The sequence below is a fragment of the Narcine bancroftii genome, chromosome 4 (assembly GCF_036971445.1).
Source record: "Narcine bancroftii isolate sNarBan1 chromosome 4, sNarBan1.hap1, whole genome shotgun sequence".
NCBI lineage: Eukaryota > Metazoa > Chordata > Chondrichthyes > Torpediniformes > Narcinidae > Narcine > Narcine bancroftii.
Genome location: NC_091472.1, coordinates 106,099,151 through 106,120,436, shown reverse-complemented (window position 1 = coordinate 106,120,436; position 21,286 = coordinate 106,099,151). Strand labels below are relative to the sequence as shown.

The 21,286-nt window shown below is 43.6% G+C and overlaps 1 protein-coding gene across 4 annotated transcripts in view; it reads right to left on the bottom strand.

Annotated features, from left to right (window-relative positions):
• The window catches only part of slc24a3 (solute carrier family 24 member 3), a 432,795-nt gene that overhangs the window by 20,163 nt on the left and 391,346 nt on the right, over positions 1-21,286 (bottom strand). For all 4 annotated transcript variants that reach the window (XM_069932352.1, XM_069932355.1, XM_069932353.1 and 1 more), the window contains exons 8-11: positions 14,929-14,954; positions 13,682-13,735; positions 12,879-13,015; positions 3,395-3,555 (exon numbers count right to left, since the gene is read on the bottom strand). In XM_069932352.1, coding sequence (XP_069788453.1) covers positions 3,395-3,555; positions 12,879-13,015; positions 13,682-13,735; positions 14,929-14,954 — 378 coding nt within the window. The remainder of the gene's footprint in view (positions 1-3,394; positions 3,556-12,878; positions 13,016-13,681; positions 13,736-14,928; positions 14,955-21,286) is intronic.

Here is a 21,286-nt window from a genome sequence, read left to right as displayed (position 1 = left end):
TGTCTTTCCCATATCTTTTGGGCCCCATTCTCTTTTCCCTTCCCATGCCCTTTTTACCTGCTCGCCCCTCACACCTTCCTTCCTCCAATCAGAGTATCCTCCCTGCCTTGGGACCATTTCCTTTTATTGGCTTGCCTCTTTAAGTGTCTGTGAAATAGTGTGCTTGCACCTAATTCCACCACTTCTTTTGGCATCGCATTCCAGAATGCAACCACTGTCTGTGCAAGAAAAACTTCTGCAGATTGCCTTTAAATCTCCTAATATTCACCTTAAACCCAAGCCTCTATTTTTCATACCCCTTGCTGTGAAAATGGGCTAGACATCAGAAGAGGACAGAACTTGAAAGACTGAATAGCCTCATCTTAATTAAAATGTACAGTACTTGCATCAAATTGGTTAACCAAGTTCGAAAACAGCTGGCAGGGGATTAGGAGCAGGTTGCCTGCTCTGATGGAATGCCACATTTAATTTTTTTTTGAATTTTGAATTTAGAGATGCAGCATGCTAACAGGCTCTCCAGGCCCACAAGCCTGTGTCACCTAAATACCCCAATTAACCTACAACCCCCGTACCTTTTGAAAGATGGGAGGAAACCGGAGCACTCAGAGGAAACCCATGTAGGTCATTGGAAAAACGTGCAAACTCATAACAGACAGGGTGGTACGGTTAGTGTAACGGGTCAACGCAATACTGTTACAGCACCATTGATCAGGACCAGGGTTCAAATCCCATGCTGTCTGTAAGGAGTTTCTACGTTCTCCCCATATCTGCTTGGGTTTTTCCCCAGGGGCTCCAGTTTCTTCCCACCGTTCAAAAACATCAGTGGGGGGGGTTTGTAGGCCAAATGGGTGTAATTGGTCCCGAAAGGCCTGTTATTGTTCTGCATGTCTGCGTGAGCACCAGATTCAAACCAGGATCACTGGCACTGTAAAAGTGTTGTACTAACTGCCTTGTGAACCGTGCTGCCCTAATGTACATGACAAACTTCATTCATTCAGATTCTTATTTCTATTGGTAGTTTCTTGCTTATTGTTTAACTTCCTTCTCATCACTGCAACCTTCTGCTTCTGGGTTTCCTGGGCCATCTCTCCAATCTGTGCCATTTGGATAGTGCCCACTTGTCACTTCCAACTCCCCCCATGAATTCCCCCTCCTTCCCTATCCACAGTGGAGCATGGGGGTTCAGCCTGGCATTCCCTCGTTCCCTGGTTGTGGTACACCACTGCTATACTGTGATTGGCTGCTACTGACTGGATATGTCTCCTGAGACCGATCCTACCCCTAGCCCCTCGCAAGCTACCCCTTTCCTTTTTCTCTGATCAGTCAAGGAGGTGGATGGTTGTTTGATCATGTTCCAGTCTTTAAAAGCCTGATTGTTTCACTACTCAGCTTTGTGTGAATTATTGATGGTACATCACTGGCACAAAGCAGTTCTGGCAGCAGGCCCAATGTTCAAAGCTAAGTAAGTGGCAGCGTGGTAGCACAATGCTATTACAGTGACCCGGTTTTGAATCCGGTGCTGTCCATATCGAGTTTTCATGTATTCTCCACATTTTAATTTTAAAACCCTTTTGTGATAAGTTTGAAAGGTTACAACTTAGGGCATAATCTGTCAGTGTGCAATAGAGGATACTGTTGAGTGTAACCTGGAGAGCCTTTGCACCAAGGTCCCTTCTAAAATTGTTCAATTCATTAGAGACTGGAATTGGCTCAAGCACAAGACCTTCTGAGTCAGAGAGCTGTACCACTGAACAACTGCTGAAAATTGAAGACGCAAGTGTATAATCTAGTAGCATGGCAGTTAGTGCAACGCTATTATAATGGCGATGTCCTGGGTTTGAATCTGCGGCGGCCTATAAGGAGTCTGTATATTCTGCCTGTGACCATGTGGGTTTTCTCCAGGTGTTCTGGTTTCCTCCCACGTTCCAAAGACGTATGGGGTTTGTAGGTTAACTGGTCACAAGCAGCATGGCCTTGAGGGTCAGAAGGGCCTGTTACTGTGCCTTATCTTTAAATGAAATAAATACAGTCACGCACTAAACTGGGTTACTGGTTTCATGCATTCAGAATGCAAGTTTTTATAGTTCAATTTTACAGTGTGTGTTTGAGGGCATCTGTGCTTGCCCTGAAGACAGACTATTGTTACGGGGGATGTTAGAATAGTTATGGGTAAAATATGTCCTTAAAAGAGATAGATTGTGGGGAATTAGTGTTGGTTATACTTCACACACAGAGTAATACTTCGCAAGACATCTCATTTAAAATGCAAGAGCTTTGCTGAAATTGGACATTGAGGCTCCAGTTGGCTTTGCAGAAGCAATGAAGAATGATGATCTATTGTGTATGGGTAATAAAATCAAGGTTCAGAGATATTGATAAGATCTTTTAAAGATTGAGTTGGAGCCATGTAAGAAGTCATTTGGTTTTTGCAAGCTTAGAGATTCTTATTTTAGAGAGAGAGAGAGAGAGAGAGAGAGAGAGAGAGAGAGAGAGAGAGAGAAAGAGAGAGAGAAAGAGAGAGAGAGAGGGTCAGTTCTACAGTAGCAGTTTGAGGCTGCAAAATGGCAAGCTGGCAGGCTTGTTGAAAAACCCCATTTTGAAGATGGGTTGTGACTTCAGAGTCCAGTCTGTTCAAAACTCTAGTAGTCCTTACAAGACGAAATGGCTGGCTAGAGTGTTTCTCCGAAATAAGGCAAATAAGAGGGACTTTGAGGTGACCTGGAAGAAGAGGTTATAATTTGGAAAACCCATGATGGGGCAAATTTCTTTGGTAAGACAGTGAAGTGACTGTTTGGAGGAAATCAGTTTATGTGTGTCCAATGAGCAACAAATTTCTCTCTGAAACCAACAAGATTCTTCCTGAGCGGTAACCATTTAACTTTAAGTACTAGAGCCTGGTGAAGATTCCTAAATGTTAAATTCTGTGTATACTATAAGAATTGCCTGATACCGACCGGTGAACTTGGAAAAGTGAAAAGTGAATGATTGGACAGTGAAACAGAAAACTTTCCTGAATATTACATACATGTGCGCTTAGAATTAGAAAGGGGTTAAGTTAGGTTAAGTTAACAGTAATAAGTTGAAGATTGATCTTGTTAATATTTTTAAAGAAAATTAAAAGCAACTTTTGTTTAAGTAACCATTGTCTTGGTGAATTTTTATTACTGCTGGGTTTTGGAGTCCTCTGGGCTCGTAACAGTATATGCAAATAACTATCTTACACATTGGCATGTAGAAAATTATTCCGAAGTTTCTCCTCCTGATACCTATTGAAGAGGGCAGGAGTAATTTACTGCATTATCACTGTGAAGGTACATCAGTAGCTGTAAAATATTATCTCAAGAGGTGAAAGGTGTAACGTAAAGGTAGGCTTGTTTGTTTCCCTTCCAATTACCTCATTGATGAGCATACGACTTGCCATGCTCAGCCTGGTTTTGGGACCAAAGTGGCTGGTTATCATGATTCTGAGACTGGCCTCGGAGAAAGACAGCTGATGGGGGTTTGCCGAGAGCAGCTCATCCACCATGAGCACAGTGGGATTATGGGAGAAGTTGGCTGTGAAGGAAAGACAGACAGCGTTAACCCTTTCACCAGCATCTTGCTTTCCAGCGGAATGGGCTCTGTTGCTCTTTGAATATTACAACATAGAAAACAGGAGCAGGAGGAGCCCACTTGGCGCGTCAATCCGCTCAGCCATGCAATAAGATCTTGGCTGATCTGGCCATGGACTCAACTCTACCTACCTGCATATTATCGCCTATTTCTCCTCCACAATCTCTAACAGCACTGGAGCACCAAAGGGCTGCGTACTTAGCCCCTGCTCTACTCGTTTTACACCTACGACTGCATGGCTATGTATGACAACATTTACAAATTTGTTGACAATACCACAGTAATGGGTGGTAGAATGGGGGTAATTAGTCAGCATACAAGGGGAGACTGAAAATTTGGCTGAATGGTGTACTACAACAATCTTTCGTTCAATGTCACAAAGATCAAGGTGTTGATGGTAGACTTTAAGAAGGGAAAACCAGAGGTTAATGAGGTTGCTTTGGCAGGCAAGCTGAAGGAAAATCCTATGGATTTCTACATTATTAAGAGCAAAAGGATAGTGAGGGACAAAATTGGTCCCCTTGAAAATTAGAGTGGTCAGCTTTGTATGGAACCAAATGAAGATGAAGTAGATCTTAAATGTTTTTATTCATTAGTATTCACGCAGGAAATGGGCACACAGTCAATGGAAATAAGGAAAACAAGCAGTGAGGTCATGCAACCCAGACAGATTAAAGAGGAGGAAGCGCTTGCTGTCTTAAAGCAAATAAGTGTGGATAAATCCCCACAGCCTGACAAGATATTCTCTCAGACCTTGAGGGAGGCTAGCGTAGAAATTGCAGGGGCTCTGGCAAAAAAAATTTAAAATGTCCTCAGCCACAGTTGTGGTGCTGGAGGACTGGAGAGTGGATCACGTTGTTTAAAAAAGGCTCCAAAAGTAACCTTGGAAATTATAGGCCAGTGAGCCTGATGCCAGTAGTAAGTAAATTATTGGAAGGTGTTCTAAGAGATCAAATATACAACGACTTGAATAGCCAGGAAATCATTAGGGATAGTCAACTTGGCTTTGTGCATTGTAGGTTGTGTTTTTTGAGCAGGTTACCAGGAAAGTTGATGAAGGAAAGGCTGTGGATGTTGTCTACATGGATTTTAGTAAGGCCTTTTACAAGGTCCCATATGGGAGGTTAGTCAAGAAGGTTCAGACACTAGGCACTCATGGTGAAGTAGTGAGCTGGATTTGACAATGGTTGGATGGTAGAAGCCAGAGAGTAGTGGTGGATGATTGCTTCTCAAACTGGAGGCCTGTGAATAGTGGTTTGCCTCAGGGATCGGTGCTGAGACCATTGAGGTTTGTCATTTATGTCAATGATCTGGATGATAATGTGGTAAAATGGATCAGCAAGATTGCAGTTGGCACTAAGATGGGAGGTGTCATGGACAGTGCGTGAGGTTTTCAAACCTTGCAGAAGGATCTGGACCAGCTGGAAAAATGGGATGGAAATTGGCAGATGGAATTTAATTCAGAAAAGTGTGCAGTGTTGCATTTTGGAAGGACAACCCAAGAAAAGACATATATGGTGAATGGAAGGGCACTGAGGAATGCAGAAGAACAAAGGGATTTGGGAATACAGAAATATAATTCCTTGAAAGTGGCATTACAGTTGGATAGGGTTGTTAAGAGAGTTGGGATGTTATGGTAAAGTTATTGGTGAGGCCGAATTTGGAGTATTGTGTGCAATTTTGGTCACCTAACTACAGAAAAGATATCAATAAGATTGAAAGAGTGCAGAGAAAATTTTCTAGGATATTTCCCAGACTTAAGGAACTGAGTTACATAGAAAGGTTAAACAGATTAGGACTTTATTCGCTGGAGCGTAGAAGAATGAGGGGAGATTTGATCAAAATATTTAAAATTATGAGGGGGATAGACAGAGTAAATGTAGATAGGCTTTTTCCACTGAGGGTAGGTGAGATACAAACCAGAGGACATAAAAGTGAAAGGGGAAAGGTTTAGGGAGAACATGAGGGGGAACTTCTTCACACAGAGTAGTGGGAGTGTGGAACGAGCTGCGAGCTGAAGTGGTGAATGAGGGATCAATTTTTAACATTTAAGAAGAATTTGGGCAGATAGATGGATGGGAGAGGTATAAAGGGCTATGGACTGGGTGCAGATCAGTGAGAGTAGGCAAAAAAAATGATTCAGCACCAGCACAGACAAGAAAGGCTGAAGGAGCTTTTTTCTGTCTAGTAATTTTCTATGGTTCTCTGGAATAAGATCCAGTGATCACTGGGGGACCAGAGGTAGAGAAGGCGAGCACATTTAAAATTCTGGGAGTGACTATCCCAGAGGATCTTTCCTAAACCCAATATATTAATGTTATTGTGAAGAAAGCACATCAGCACCTCTAGTTCCTCAGGAGTTTGTAGAAGTTTGGTATGATATCGGAAACCTTGGCAAACTTCTCCAGATGTGCATTGGAAAATGTGCTGACTGGCTACATCATGGCCTGGTAAGGGGATCACCAGTACATCTATGCAGAAAGCCCTGTGAAAGGTAGTGGACGCAGCCCCGAAAATCACAGGCAAACCTCTGGAGTGAAACATGAGTGTCTGTGATTGTAAAAACACAGAAATGCTGGAGAAACTTGGCAGGACTCGCTGTGTCCATAGGATGTAAATAGATATAACCAATGTTTCAGGCCTGAGCCCTTCTTCAAGATATGAGTAAACTGCAGGCAGGCACCTGAATTAAAAGGATGGGGAGAAAGGAAAAATGGGCAGGGGGAGGAGTACAGACCAAAAAACAAAAAGTGTCAGCTAGATATCAAGAGAAAGACAGGAAAACAGAAAGGTGAGAATTGATTGGGGTGAGGGGTGGGGAGTTGTTTTTAGCTCTGCAAAAGGACAAAGTGAAAAGGGGAGACACAGAGCTAGAGGAAAGGAGATATAAGGAAAGAGTGGGGGGGGGGGGGGGCAACAGAAACCAGAGAAGTTGATGTTAATGGCATCCAGTTGGAGAGTGCCTAGTCAGAATATGAGGAGTTGTTCCTCCAATTTGCTGTAGGTCTCAGTCTGGCAGTGCATGAGACAGTGCACAGACATGTTGGGATGGGTGGCCACTGGAAGATCCCTGCTATTGCAGCAGGCAGAGCTGCGGGGCTCAACGAAGTGATCTCGTTGGCATCCAGTCTCTCTGTTGTAGAGGAGACCACAACAGGAGTTCCGGATGCAATTGACCCCTGCAGATTCATAAGTGAAATGTTACTTTACTTGAATGGAATGTTTGGGGCCCCAAACAGCAGTGACAGAAGAGGTGTGGGCGTAAGCGGAGCACCTCCTGTGGTCACAGGGCTAGGTGCCAAGGGTGTGATTGGTGGGAAGGGATGAGGGAGTCACAGAGGGAGCAGGCCCTGCAGAAGGTGAAGAAGATAGGAGAGGGGAATAGGTGTCTGGTGGTGGGATGGTGGAGGAACATCTCGCCCCATCATCATGAAAACTACATGGGATGTTGCCATCGGAAAGCAGCAGCAATCATCAAGGATCCACACTCGCCAAGACATGCTCTTTTCTCGCTGCTGCCATTTAGAAAGTGGTACAGGTGCCACAAGATATACCACCATGTTCAGGAACAGTTGCTACCCTACCACTATCAGACTACTAAACAACAGACTCAATCAGAGACTCATTATATTACTTTATTTTTCTCTGTATTGCACAGTTTGTTTACATCTCTTTTTTGTATATATATCTTTTTTCTTGATTAGGGTTTACAGTTACTGATAAGTAGAATTTCTGCCTGGCCCACAGGAAAAAGCATCTTAGTGTTGTATGTGATGTCGCATGATTGATGTAGTGGTTAGCACAATGCCTTTACTGCGCCAGCAATCGGGACTGGCCTGGGGTTCGAATTCCGCGCTGTCTGTGTTTTTTCTGGAGACTCCGGTTTCCTCCCACTATTCACAATGTACTCAGGGTGTAGGTAAATGGGGTGTAAATTGGGCTTGTTGGCTGTTACCGTGCTGTATGTCTAAATTAAAATTAACAAAAAAAAAAAAATGAAAACATTAAAAATATCATGGATGTACTCTGGCAATAAATGTGAACTTTGAACTGTTGCCCATAAATTTTAATTCCCAGGCTCTACAAAAATTTTCTCTCTTTGGCTTAAATATATTAACTGACCATCCTCTACTGCTCATTATGCAGAGAATTCCACAGATTCACTACTTTCTGGGAGAAGCAGTGCCTCCTCATCGCCATATTAAATCTACTCCCTGGAATCTTGAGGCTCTGTTCCACTTGTTCCAGACTCACCTGCCAGTGGAAACAACCGCCCTGCTTATATCTTATCCATTCCTTTCATAATTCTTTTATCTGTATTTCAGATTCTCCCTCATCCTTCTAAATTCCAATGAGTATTGACCCAGGCTACTCAATCTCCCCTCATAAGACAACCTGCTCATTTCCTAGTGAACTTCCTCTGCACACCCTCCAAAGCCAGTCTATCCTTTCTCAAGAGAGATGACCTGAATTCCAGGTGTGGCATCACAGTACTTAATACAGTTGCAGCATAATTTTTCTGCTCTTTAATTCAATCCCTCTAATATCCCATTTCCCTTCTTGATTACCTGGTGCACCTGCAAATTAACTATTTTTGATTCATGCACAAGCACACCCAGGTGTCTCTGCACGACATCATGCTACAATCTTTCACCAATCTCCTCTTCTTTCCAAAGTGGATGATCTAACAAGTGGTGTGTCCCCCACGGACACTATTTCTCCACGCCAGTGATGTTTCTGAATTCTACATGTTTTCATTTTGTTAGGATGCAGGCTGTTAAAGGCAGGAGTGGGGTGTCTGAAAACTTGTGCTGAACTAAACACACATTTCTTCAAAACCTTTATTTTTCTTCCCACAAATCTGGGCTTTCTGATAAAGGGAATGGGTTGAATGAATTCATTAAGCACTGATCAGAACACAAGCTGCATCGACCTCTGCATTCTCCTGTCCCATTGGCCTGCACCCAGAAGTAATTAGTGCTGCCAGCTTCAGGCAGATGGAATAGGAGATTTGTCCAACTTTCCCTCCTTAAGGAAGTATTGCCTCGCATTGAGGTATTGGGTGCACCTCTTTAGATGGAACTAGCAACATTCATCAAAACAGAGATAGGAGGTAGAATTATTCACTGCTTTATTAAAGAACCAGGCATGGAGGAGCTTTGCCTGTGTAAAACCAGAAAGTCTGTGATCATTATCCAGAACAGCCATTCTCAACACTGAAATGTGGGGGCCACAGCGCATTTAAGTCTTATTTTCTTTTCACTTCACATGACATTCTTTTAAAAAAATGTTTTATATGTAGTTGGTAGGAGAGATGTATGGGAGAAACCAAAACGTAACTGCTTCACAGCAAAGTGGCCCATAAATTTTGAGCAGGGTCCTGTTTGGGGGGGGTGGGGCAGTATAGCTGAAAAAAAAAAGAATGTTTAGGGGAGGTTCAATAAAGGTGCTTCAGCTATGCGCCGCATATTTGACGACACGTGATTAAGGCGAGGGGGAGGTGGTTTAAGGGAGATGTGCAGATCAAATATTTTATATAGAGGGTGGTGGGTGACTGGAATGGACTGCCAGGGTAGTGAATATGGATGGATACCTATTATGTGCAAACAGCAGCATTTGAGTTTGATATTGACATTGTGTTTGGCTGAAGGGCCTGTTCCTGTGCAGACCTGCTCTCTGTTCTAAATATGAAGGGGTTAGTTAGACTCGGCCATCTTCACTCTCTTAAAGAGAGTAACTGGAGTGCTTCATATCTAAACTTTCCAATGTTTATGGGAGGAGAACATTATCTTCCCCTTTGAGTGAGCGGTTGTGGTCTGGAATGCTCTCTTGAAATCTCTTGATGATTTCCAAAAGTGCACTGGATAGATAAGCCATTGAACAAAAAAGCGAGCAGGACTGTGGATAAAGCACAAAATAGAGAAGTAAATTGAGTCGCACTTTCAAAGAGGCAGAAAAAGAACCACACTCTTTATGACCACTCTCACATTGGTGTTCTTGTCACGTGAAACAGTCTTGTTCCCCCTAAAGGCACCTGCAGCATTGCCTTCCACTGCTGGATCTCGAAAAAAACACCTGAAACATGCCCATGGCAAAAATGCGAAAGTTTGATCCTTGAATGACTATTGTCAAACCCAGATCCTGGCATAGCCACCTCATGCCTTGTCCCAGCACCATCATTCCAGGGCAAGCTGTGATGGTGCCTGCAAATGGTACCTACCAATTAGTGGCAATTCTGCTGCACCCACAGGAAAATAGAATCTCAGGGTTGTATGTGATGTGATGTATGTACTCTGACAATAAATCTGAAGGCCATTGTCCCAATGCAATAAATCACCACTGAGCGGAATTCAAGGTCCCATTGTGGGCAGCCTCACTGGGCCAGAAGAGCATCAGAGATGCTCCAAACTTGGAGCACAGTTCTGGGTTTGCAAGATCTTTCTGAAGACAATGGTAGTCTTGGTGACAATGGGGTGGGTTGGGGAAGAGAGTTAGCAAGCTTTACCTTTCAGGCTCCCTCTCACATACCTATATGAGAATGTGCGATCTTTACATGGAGAGTGTAGCAGGTAGAAGCTTCGTTTTGGCTGTTGATTGTTAAACAGTGGCTTGACATTCAATACCAATAATTTTACAGCTCTATGGAGCTATCTTAGATTTCAGATTTATTGTTAGAGTGCATACATGATACCACATACAACCCTAAGATTCTTTTTCCTGCAGACGAGGTTACATTACTACTTAGTGGTAGTGCAAAAAAAATGTACACATGTAAACAAAGTAAGGTAAACAAACTTACTGTGCAATACAAAGTGAAAAACAATCAATTAAGTGCAAAATTAAGTCCTGAAATGAGTTTATTGTTGTTGAGTCTGATGGTAGTGGGATAGCAGCTGTTCCTGAACCTGGTGGTGCAAGTCTTGTGGCACCTATACCTCTTTCTTGATGGTAGTAGCGAGAACAGAGCCTATGCAGTGAGATGAGGATCCTTAATGATTGCTGCTGCTCTCTGACAGCAGTGTTCCCTTAAGATGTTCTCAATCGTGGGGAGGGTTTTGCTTGTGATTTCCTGGGCAGTATCCACTACCCTCTTCAGGGCTTTATGCTCAAGGGTATTACCGTCCCATACCAGACCACAATGCAGCTGGTCAACACTCTTTCCACTACACGTCCATAGAAATTTGCCAGGCTTCCCAATGTCATATCAATCCTCTGCAAGTCTTGAGGAAGTACAGGTGCTGACATGCTTTCTTCATGATGCCATTAGTGCATTGGGTGCAGGAAAATTCCTTAGAAAAAAAATGACTTACAAGAACTTAAATTTGCTCACCCTCCATGCCTCTGATCTCCCAATTATCACAGGATTGTACACCTCTTGCTTTCCCTTTTGAAGTCAACAATCAACTCCTTGGTTCTGGTGACATTGAGTGCAAGGTTGTTGTAGCTCACCATTCAGCCAAGTTTTCAATCTCCCTCCTGTATGCTGACTCATCACCCCTTTTTGTACAACCCACTACCATGATATAGTCAGCGAATTTGTCAATGGTGTTGTTGTCATAGCGAGCCACGCAGTCATAGGAGCATAATGAGTAGAGCAGGGGGCTAAGATCACAGCCCTGTGGTGCTCTGTTACTGATGGTGATTGTGGAGGAGAAGTTCTTACCAATTCTCACTGATTGTGGTCTAGAGGTAACTTCTCCTGATTTACTTTCCATTCATCCTTTAACAACCATTGTTTTGACCATGGTTACAGTTTGGGAGGAAGCCACATGACTTGCTCAGTCCAGGCTAAAGGAATGTAACAACCATCGTGTTAGTAAAACATGAAAATCTGTAGACACTTTTTCTTCTTTGGCTTGGCTTTGTGGACGAAGATTTATGGAGGGGGTAAAAATGTCCACGTCAGCTGCAGGTTCGTTTGTGGCTGACAAGTCCGATGCGGGACAGGCAGACACGGTTGCAGCGGTTGCAGGGGAAAATTGGTGGGTTGGGGTTGGGTTTGGGTTTTTCCTCCTTTGCCTTTTGTCAGTGAGGTGGGCTCTGCGGTCTTCTTCAAAGGAGGTTGCTGCCCACCGAACTGTGAGGCGCCAAGGTGCACGGTTTGAGGCGATATCAGCCCACTGGCGGTGGTCAATGTGGCAGGCACCAAGAGATTTCTTTAGGCAGTCCTTGTACACACAATAGTGGAAAAACTCAGCAGGCCAAACAGTATCCTTTATGTAACAAAGGTAAAAATACATAACCAACATTTCTGGCTTGAGCCCTTCATCATGGTATGGACACACAATGCACCATCGTGTTAGTCCCACTGCCCTGCTTTCTTTTCCTCTTGCCTCTAATATCACCCAAAATCATAAAATGGCAAAGGGAGGACTTGCATTTAAAAAGAGCCCATCACATTCCTTTTGGGATGTCTCAGAGGGCCAACAGCAACTGGTTTGTGCAGTCTCTGCCAAATTGGAGGCAAGGTAGTAACAACACGTGCACAGCAAGCTCCCACAAATACCAACATGATATTGCCCACATCAGCTCTTATGGGCCTGCTCTTTGAAACCATGCCAGGGAACCATTAACATTCGAGAGGAAAGCCAGGGCTTTAATTTAACACCACATGTTAAACTCCCTCGAAGTTGAAGCCGTGCATCTGCCAAGATGTCTCTGATCATCTCTGAAATTGACTCAAAACTAAAACCCCCTGGCAAAGTGGAATATCATTATATTATTATATTGTATGCTTTGTTTATTCTTCATTATGAAAATCTCAATGCAAAATTATGCAAAATGTTTATACATTTTGGTAATGAATTAAAGCTACTAACAGCTGCAACTACAAAGTTTGATTTATTAGATTAATAAGATCGTGATTCAAAATATCGTCGCTCATGTCTCTTTGAAGATAACACATTTTGAAATTGGGAAATAACTGAACATGGAAAATGTCGTCTATATTTAGATTCAAAGAATCAGCTGAGACATTCCCAGATCCTTAGATGCCTGCGGTACAAGGTCATGGAAGCCGCCGCCGGAGCTCAATGAGTTCCCTTCTCCCTGAGGACAGGCCTTACAGTTTTTGAACATTCCTTTGTCACCTCCCCCACTCATCCCCAGGAACCTATTGAAAATCTCTCATGAAATGCTATTGCATGTAACCCCTTCTTCCTTGTGCAATAATACGATTAACTTGAAACGTTTGATGAAAATCTCTCAATGATCTTGGTGAATTGTAAAGATGAGCTATTTAACCATGTTTCGAGCCGTATTCTTACCTTTCTTCAGTAAGACCATGGTTGCATCACAGTTGCTGTTGTCATCCATTTCCGCATTACTTGCATTCCCATTGGACATGTTTACAGTTGGCTTCTTCCATTTGTTTTCAAAGAAGATCTGCATTGACGTGTTGAACCTGGACAAAAATGAGGCAAATTTTCATCCAATCCTTTCAAAGTCAGAAGTCCATGTTGTAAAATTACATCCGTTCAGGTTCCCACAGCATAAGAACATCAGAAGCAGGAGCATGAGCTGGCCATCTAACCCGTTGAGCCTGTTCCGCCATACAATAAGACCATGGCTGATCAGGCCATGGACTCAGCTCCACTTACCCAGCAGTTCCTCATAACCCTTAATTCCCCTACTCCTCAAAAAGTGAACTATCTACATTTTAAATGTATTCAATGAGGCAGTCTCCACTGGATCCTTGGGCAGAGAATTCCACAGGAATTGCTTCTCCATCTGTAGGTGAGCATGAGATGAAGTGACAAGGGCTAGAAAACTGCTTCAATAAAAGGATATTCATCCCATTGCTGCCTTGCAATCAATCTCTCCCATCATTCTGCTCCTCCACCTGGACTTTAAGAAGAGACATATTGGTCTGTCTACATACTTGACTGAAATGAGTGCAGAAACCAAATAGAGTCAACTGTCAAAACCACATGCTTGGATACAAACTGCTAAACTTGCATTTAACATGGCAAGGAATTGAAGAGAATCTCCAGTTAAACTCTAATCACTATTTTGTGGGAAGCTCCCAACAACAAATGCCAGAGAAGATAGAAAGCTTATTGCTCCTTACTTCATGATCAGGATGTAGACTGCATACATCAATATCAAGACCAGAGATTCCCACCTGAGGAAGAAAGTGATACAAACCCTCACATTAGTTCATGGAGATATATCGCGTTATCACCCCGACCCAATGGACAGATTTGTTCAAGGGCTCAGCCATAAGTTGAATCCAAACACTGTATGTAGGGAAAAAAACCAAAAACTGGGGATGGCGTGAAAGTGAAGGGATAGGCGCATGAAGTGGGGGGAGGGGGTTGCGCTTTACCAACAGACTGTGGGGATGGGAGAATGAAGGGAGACTGAAGGGAGTATTGATGGTGTGCACAAGTTCAGAAACTGGGTGTGGTGCATTGATGAATAATGGGGGTGGTGTGGAGCATTGATGAAGAGTGGGAGTGTGCGGATCAATGATGAAGAGCGGTGGAGGTGTGTGGGACGAGAGGGTGTGCGCATGTGGAGTTAATGAAGAGTGGGGGTGTGTGTTGAGCATTGATGAAGAGTGGGGGGGGTGTTGAGCATTGATGAAGAGTGGGGGTATCTTGAGCATTGATGAAGAGTGGGGGTGTGTTGAGCTTTGATGAAGAGAGGGGGCATTCTGAGCATTGAGAAAGAGGGCAGTGAAGAAGCCATGCTTGCTTTCGTCGGTCAGGGCACAGAATATGAAAGTTGGGGCATGATATGGCAATGTAAAAGACATTGTTAAGAACACACTTGATGCACTGTGTACAGTTCTGGTCACCACACAAGAGGAAGGATGTGGTTGGGCTGGAGAGATTGCAGAGACTCATTGGGATGTTGATTGGATTAGAGGGCTTCAGTTATGGGGAGGGACTAGAATAGGTTGGGCTTGTTCTCCTGGATTGATGGAGGCTGAGAGGTGAGCTGAAGGAGGCAATATACAGTTATGAGAAGCATAGAAATGTAAGACTGTGTAATTTCTCCAGGGAAATAATCAAAACAAGAAGGAATTTTCAAGAGAGGAATTGAGGGCAATTTTTTCCCTTTTATACAGGGAGTGGTTTGATATCTGGAATTCACTGCCACAAAGGTGGGGGGAGGGGTGTAATCAGTCTGTGGAAAAGGCATTTAGACAGGCAGTCGAATAGGAAAGGCAGAAAAGGATATGGACCTAAAGAGGGCAAATAGAATGAGGGCAAGAAGAATGTGGTGGTCCAAAAGACCAGTTTCTATGATGTTCGACCCTACGTTGAGTGTACACAGGCATGATAGAGGATGTCCACAAGCAACACTTACCAAGAAACCTTTTCATCATAAATAATCTGGAGAGAAAAAAGAGAAAATTTACCAAGAATGATTCTTCAGACCTTTCAGAGATACAATCTTACCCAAACTAAGTGAGAACTTGGGCACCTCATCAAGCAAATAAATATCAAACAGGAACAAATTTCACCTTGACTGGTAGCAATAATGAAACATGAAGGTTGCATGAACAGAACCCTCTTGGAACTGAGAGAAGACTTTCAGCTGATGAAGCACACTCCAGAACCAGCAGTCAGACCGCAGTGTGCAGAGGATGCTTGCAGTTGTGGGCTTCATGGTTGGTCTCCAAGCAATGGACAAGCCACCATGAAGGATGGGTCCTGCTCTCCACATGTGCAAGATAAAGATCTACTACCACTGCAGATCACTGCTCTCCCATGATTGAAGTGGGACGGTGGAACATGTGGACCACTCCCCACTTTGGTGGGGGGGGAAGTGGGGGGTGGAGTGGGCTATTTCACAGGTTGAGGAAATTCACCTTCCCTTTCGATACACCAGCATGGCCTTTGGCTGGCTGAGGGAAAGGAGGAAGTCCATGACCTCGAACCTGGCAGAGAAGGAATTCATGGTCTCTACCAGACAGCAGCAATCCCTTCTGAGAGTTGGGCCACGCAGATGAGTTCGGGCAATAAAGCAGATCCCAGACCCACACCACAGCAGTCAAACCACAATGGACAGAAGATGCTCATATTTGTGTGCTTGATGGTTTGAGCTCCAAGCAATGGAGAAAGGCCACTTGCTCATGACCTGATAGAAGGGTCATGGTCCACCAGGCAGCATAACCCCTGCAACCTTCCAAGGGCTGGACTATCTGCAGCAGACACCTCCAGGCAGTGGAAATACAGCAGCTATGTAGCCTCTACAAAACCTTCCAAAGGAAACTGGGAGATGTGAATCAAGTCAGTGTCCCTTCTGAAGCCAACATCCTTGGCCCTGAGGCATTTTGGGGAGAGCAGTCCATTCTTATACCTGAGACCTGGCTCTGGGAACATACTCTTCTTCCAATAAGAGACACAGATGTGCTACTTTCACCATTGAATCAACAGGTCTTCACTGACCTCTGGGATCCTGTAAGCCCATATCCACTCACAGCACAGCTGAGGAACCCAAGGCCATGTACCATATGCCTTATGCAAGGCGTGCACTTCTTTGCACACGACCCATCCTCCCTTCCCTGCCAGCCATCACCTCCCCAGCATCTGCGTGCGGCTCCCAAGCTGCCCACCTCAGAATTTGCAACCAGACTGCTGGAGGTCCTCAGCAGGTTAGACAGCATCTATTGAAATAGTCAATATTTCGGGTTGGGCCTCTCAGCTAGAGGCGCAGCTACTAAGCTCATTTGGAAGGGCTTACAAATTTTAAAATCTATCTCAGCAGAAAACAACTCCGAATATCATTCCCCTATCATCAGTGTTGTGAGGTGCAAGAATCATAGAGACTCTGTTTTGTGATATGCTTCTACAATCTGCCTCTACTTTAAATATTTTACATTTTAACAATACAACACAGTAGAAGTCAATTGCAGACATTGAAAACCATGCCACCCAATTACACCCAATAAATCTGCCAATCCCACCTGTTTTGGAACAAGGAAGGAAACCCACTCAGACATGGCAAACTCCTTACAGACAGCACCGGATTCAAACACAGGTCACTGCTGCTGTAATCGTTTTGTACTACCTGCTGGGCAAACCATGCTCCCTACATACCAACCTTTATTGCGGCTAAATTCATTCTACCCCTAATTCTGAAAATTCAGGAAGTAGTTGGCTCCATTGCAGATGATAAATCCTATTGACCTTTTATTCCACCTCCACAAATGCGCTTGTCGAGTTCCACTGTATTCTCACAGGTCCTGCTTGTTCACCCTATAGCTAAGCAGTGGGCTTTCAGCCAAGATGAGGAACGCTTTAAGATCTCAGATTGTGGGCTCACACAAGTCATAATTTGCCCAGAATGCACCCCAGAGGTGCGTGAACAGCCTCGCGAGCTGTGTCATTGGTTAGCTTGAACGTTAATTGGCAGTGGCAGCTAAACTGAGTGTGGTTGACAGCAGAAGTTCAAGTTCAAATTTATTGCCATCTGAATGTACATGTACAACCAGATGAAACAGCATTTATCTGGACCACATGTACACATTCCACACTGCACATAATAAATCATAGCAATTCTTTGTTAGATCAAGTTCCATATGGTTCTTGCATTTATTGACACCCTTCACTGTGTGGTCAGGCACAATTCAAATGCCACCTACAAATTTGCCGATGACACTACAGTCGTTGAAAGAATCATAGATGGCAATGAGGAAGTGTATGGGAGGTAACTAGATCAGCTAGTTGAGTGGTGCCCCAACAGCAACCTTGCACTCAAAGTTAGCAAAACTAAAGAGGTGATTGTGGATTTCAGGAAGGGGAAAACACAAACCAGACCCTCATCGAGGAGGCAGCAGTGGAAAACAACAAATTTCATGACATGTTCAGCCAAGGCAATCAATTCTGATTCTGTGGTTTTTAAATGGAAAAGATAACCACTAGGTGGCAGGGAAAGCTCAGTCAAAACAGGTTCAGTTGCTGAAGTTATTGATCCTGCATTGAAACTTTAGTGTCTACAGTTTAGGAGCACTTAATGGAACAAATATAACCTGCCAGAGGAGTAAAATTTAAATTTTAAATGAATTAAACATTTTTTTAGACATACAGCACAGTAACAGGCCATTTTGGCCTGTGCCGCCCAATTTACACCCTAATTAACTTATACCCCCGGTGTGTTTTGAACAGTGGGAGGAAAGCAGAGCCCCCAGGGAAAACCCATGCAGACACGGGGAGAACATACAAATTCCTTACAGATAGCAAGGGATTCGAAGCCTGGTCCCGATCGCTGGCAATGTAAATGCATTACGCTAACCATGCCGCTTGGATCTTCTGCTCCTTCCATGCTGTACAGAAGGAACTGAAGATCCAGGCCCCCTGCTTGTGAACCATCACCCTTGCCTTCATTATCCACAGACTCAACAATTCCGATCCTTTGTTGCTGGCTTTGCAACCTTGAAAAATCCTCAGCAAGAATCTGTTCCCTTTCTGGCCCATCCCCCAAGTGTGGTGTTCAAAAACATTTGATTTTAAAATTCCTCATCCCTGCTTTCAACTTCCTCCGTGATTTCAAACTTCTCTGTCTCTGTAACCTCCTCCAATGAAATAACTTCCCCAGCTATCTACCCGCCTTCCTTTGTTGCCTCTTGTGCACTCCAGTGAACCATGACCTCTGTGCCTTCACCAGACAAGAGCCCAAGCTCTGGAATGTTTTGGGTGCTCCTCAAGGGTTAGCGTTCCACTGAGTTTCTGATTGAGTCGCTGTATTTCACCGCATACTTGTTTCCCAGGGCAGGATCAGCAAACACCAGAGGACATATGTATAAAGTTAAAGGAGGGAAATTTAGGGGAGACATTATGGGTTCTTTTTTTTTACACAGAGAGTTGTGAGTGCCTGGAATACCTTGCCAGGGATGGTGGTGGAGGCTGAAATATGGGGGCATTTAAGAGACTCTTGCATGGATGAAAGGAAAATAGAAGGTTATGGGTTAGGGAGGGTTCAGAAGGAATATATGGGTTGGCATAACATCAAGGACCGAAGAGCCTGTACTGTGCTGTATTGTTCTATGTTCTATACTTCATTAAGATGTAGAATGAGACCACTCAACCAACTGAATCCTTTCTGTCCCTCAGAACAATCCCATTCTGTCACTGGAAACACTCATGATGCCAAGCACTGTCAGTGGTAAGGGAAGAAAAGCCAACGTTTCAGATCTGATACCCTTCTCTCTCCACAGATGCTGCCTGGCTTCTTGTCTCCAACGTGTTCTGTTTTTATTTCAGAGTTACAGCATCTGCACTTCTTTTGATTTCCGTTCAAACATTTATTCCTCTGGAATCTGTTCTCCTTCATGCTTACCACTGATTTTCAAAGCACTAATTTACCTTGGGGGTTAATTTACAGGGGCCATTGAAACTACGAGCCCAGACATGGTTGGCGTAGTGGTAAGTGTAACACTGTTACAGCGCCAGCGATTGGGACCAAGGTTTGAATCCCGCACTCTCTGTAAGGAGTTGGTATGTTCTCTCCATGTCTGCGTGGGTTTTCCCGGGAGCTCCAGTTTCCTCCCACCGTTAGTAGTGTATGGGTGTTGTAGCTTAATTGGGTAGCATGGGCTAATGGGCTGAAATGACCTGTTACTGTGCTGTATGTCTAAATTTAAATAAATCCTGGGCATGTGGGTGGATATGGTCACAAGGAGAATAAGCAACCCCCCCACCCACCCCCCCACCCCCCCCCCACACACACACACACACACACACACACACACACACACACACACACACACACACACACACACACACACACACACACACACACACACACACACACACAGCACTAGGGGACAGGATCAAACCCAGTTTCCTGGAACTGAGAGACAGCTGCTCCTCGAGACGACTGGTCAGAACTTGTTGGATAAGACTCCAGAGTGTTTATAGCCAAAAATTCTAAATAAGTGCACAGTGTAATTCAGATGATCCATTAGTCTGATTTTGTTTGTGGTAACTGAGAGTGTGTAATCAAACAAAATTTGACAAGACAAAAATGAAGAAGATTGCCTGCCAAAAGCTGGTTGGCTTCATGTAGGTGGAGTGGCATGAAAAGGTTTCTGGCACAGATACAGAACTTAAGGACTTACATGACCACACAGCTCCAGCCACCAGGAGCAGGTGTCAGTGGATATGTGGGAGGTTACGTTGGAGTGATGTCAGGATGGATGTGGTCCAAAGAGATGCAGAAACTGTTTGCAAAAGGCCAAGAAGCAAGCACATCAAGCACTCAGGAAAGCTAATAGAAAGTCATAGTTTATTGAATAAATTTGTGCTGCCATTCTACAGGGCATTTGATGAATCCATGGTATTCTGTTCCTTGATTAAAAAGGATGTTTATCATTTGGAAGGTTTACTGAACTCTGAAGTAGGCGGGGTGTCAGAGCTTTGAAGAGTGACTTAATTAAAATCGATGAGATCCTGAAGGATCTTGAGAGGATAGATATGGAGAGGATGCTTTCTCTTGTGGAAGAATCAAGAATGAAAGAGATCACCTAATGAAGATTAGGACGAGATGGAATTGTTCTCTCAGTGAGTCTTTGGAACTGGGCAGTGAGATAAATGAGGATGGATTAGTGGTGAACAGTCGGAGAAAGGGTGTGCATGGATACATTGGAACGTGGAGCCAAGGTTACAATCAGAGCCATAACCTCACTGAATGGCAAAGCAGTTTTGGAGCACAGAGTCCTGCTCCTAATTCCTACTTTTTTGCCAAATGCTCCATCCTTGCTTTATCAAGAAGCCATGACTCTTTCCTTGGCCTTCTGCTCCGGGATTTGAATGTTCACGTGATCAGAGTATTTGCTGAGACATTTTGCTAAGTGTGGGAGAGAAAGTCCATGGGAGGAGTGAACAAAGATGAATTTGCAACACAGTTTTGGGAGATTCAGGAAGCAGATAATATGAAGGATGTTGTCTTCGCTAATCAAATAGAGTAAGGCATTTCCAGCTTAGCAGGACACTAATTACAGTTTGCAGGTACAATTAATATGTAATTATAATATTCTGTGGACTAATAATATGCCAAACAATATCCTGAAGAGAAAAATGTTGTATCTCCATTTTAGTGTTTAATTGGCTTTTCAAATTCTGTTAACAACTAGAGATATACTCAGCAGTGCCATCCAATTCAACTATAAATATCTACGAGTACCACTAGTCACTGAGATAGACAGGCTAATGGTCCCGTGCTAATTGTAATATCTGACAACTTGAAGATAATAATGCAGCATTGTTCAGTGAGACCAAATGAATGAAATCATTATCTCATTATGTTTTCTCAAAATCTGTAATTTAAAAAATGTTCAATATTATTTCCCATAAGCTGACTCTTCCTTCCTCCCCTCCAGTCTTGCTGCTTTTATGAACTTGTCATTGATATTTAATGATGAGGAGCACAGTATATTAGTACAAGGCCATTCAGCCCTTCCAGCCTAATTCACCAATCAACACAATCATGGCTCATCAATGAGTGCGGTACCCTATTCCTACTTTCTCTCCATACCCCTCGATTCCCTCAGTAATAAGGGCCACAACCAACTTCCTTTGAATATATCTAAGGAAATGGCCTCAACAACTTACTTCAGATTTATTGTCAGAGTACATACATAACATCACATACAACCCTGAGATTCCTTTTTCCTGCGGGTGCAGAATTACCACTAAGTGGTAGTGCAAAAAAAAACTGTACA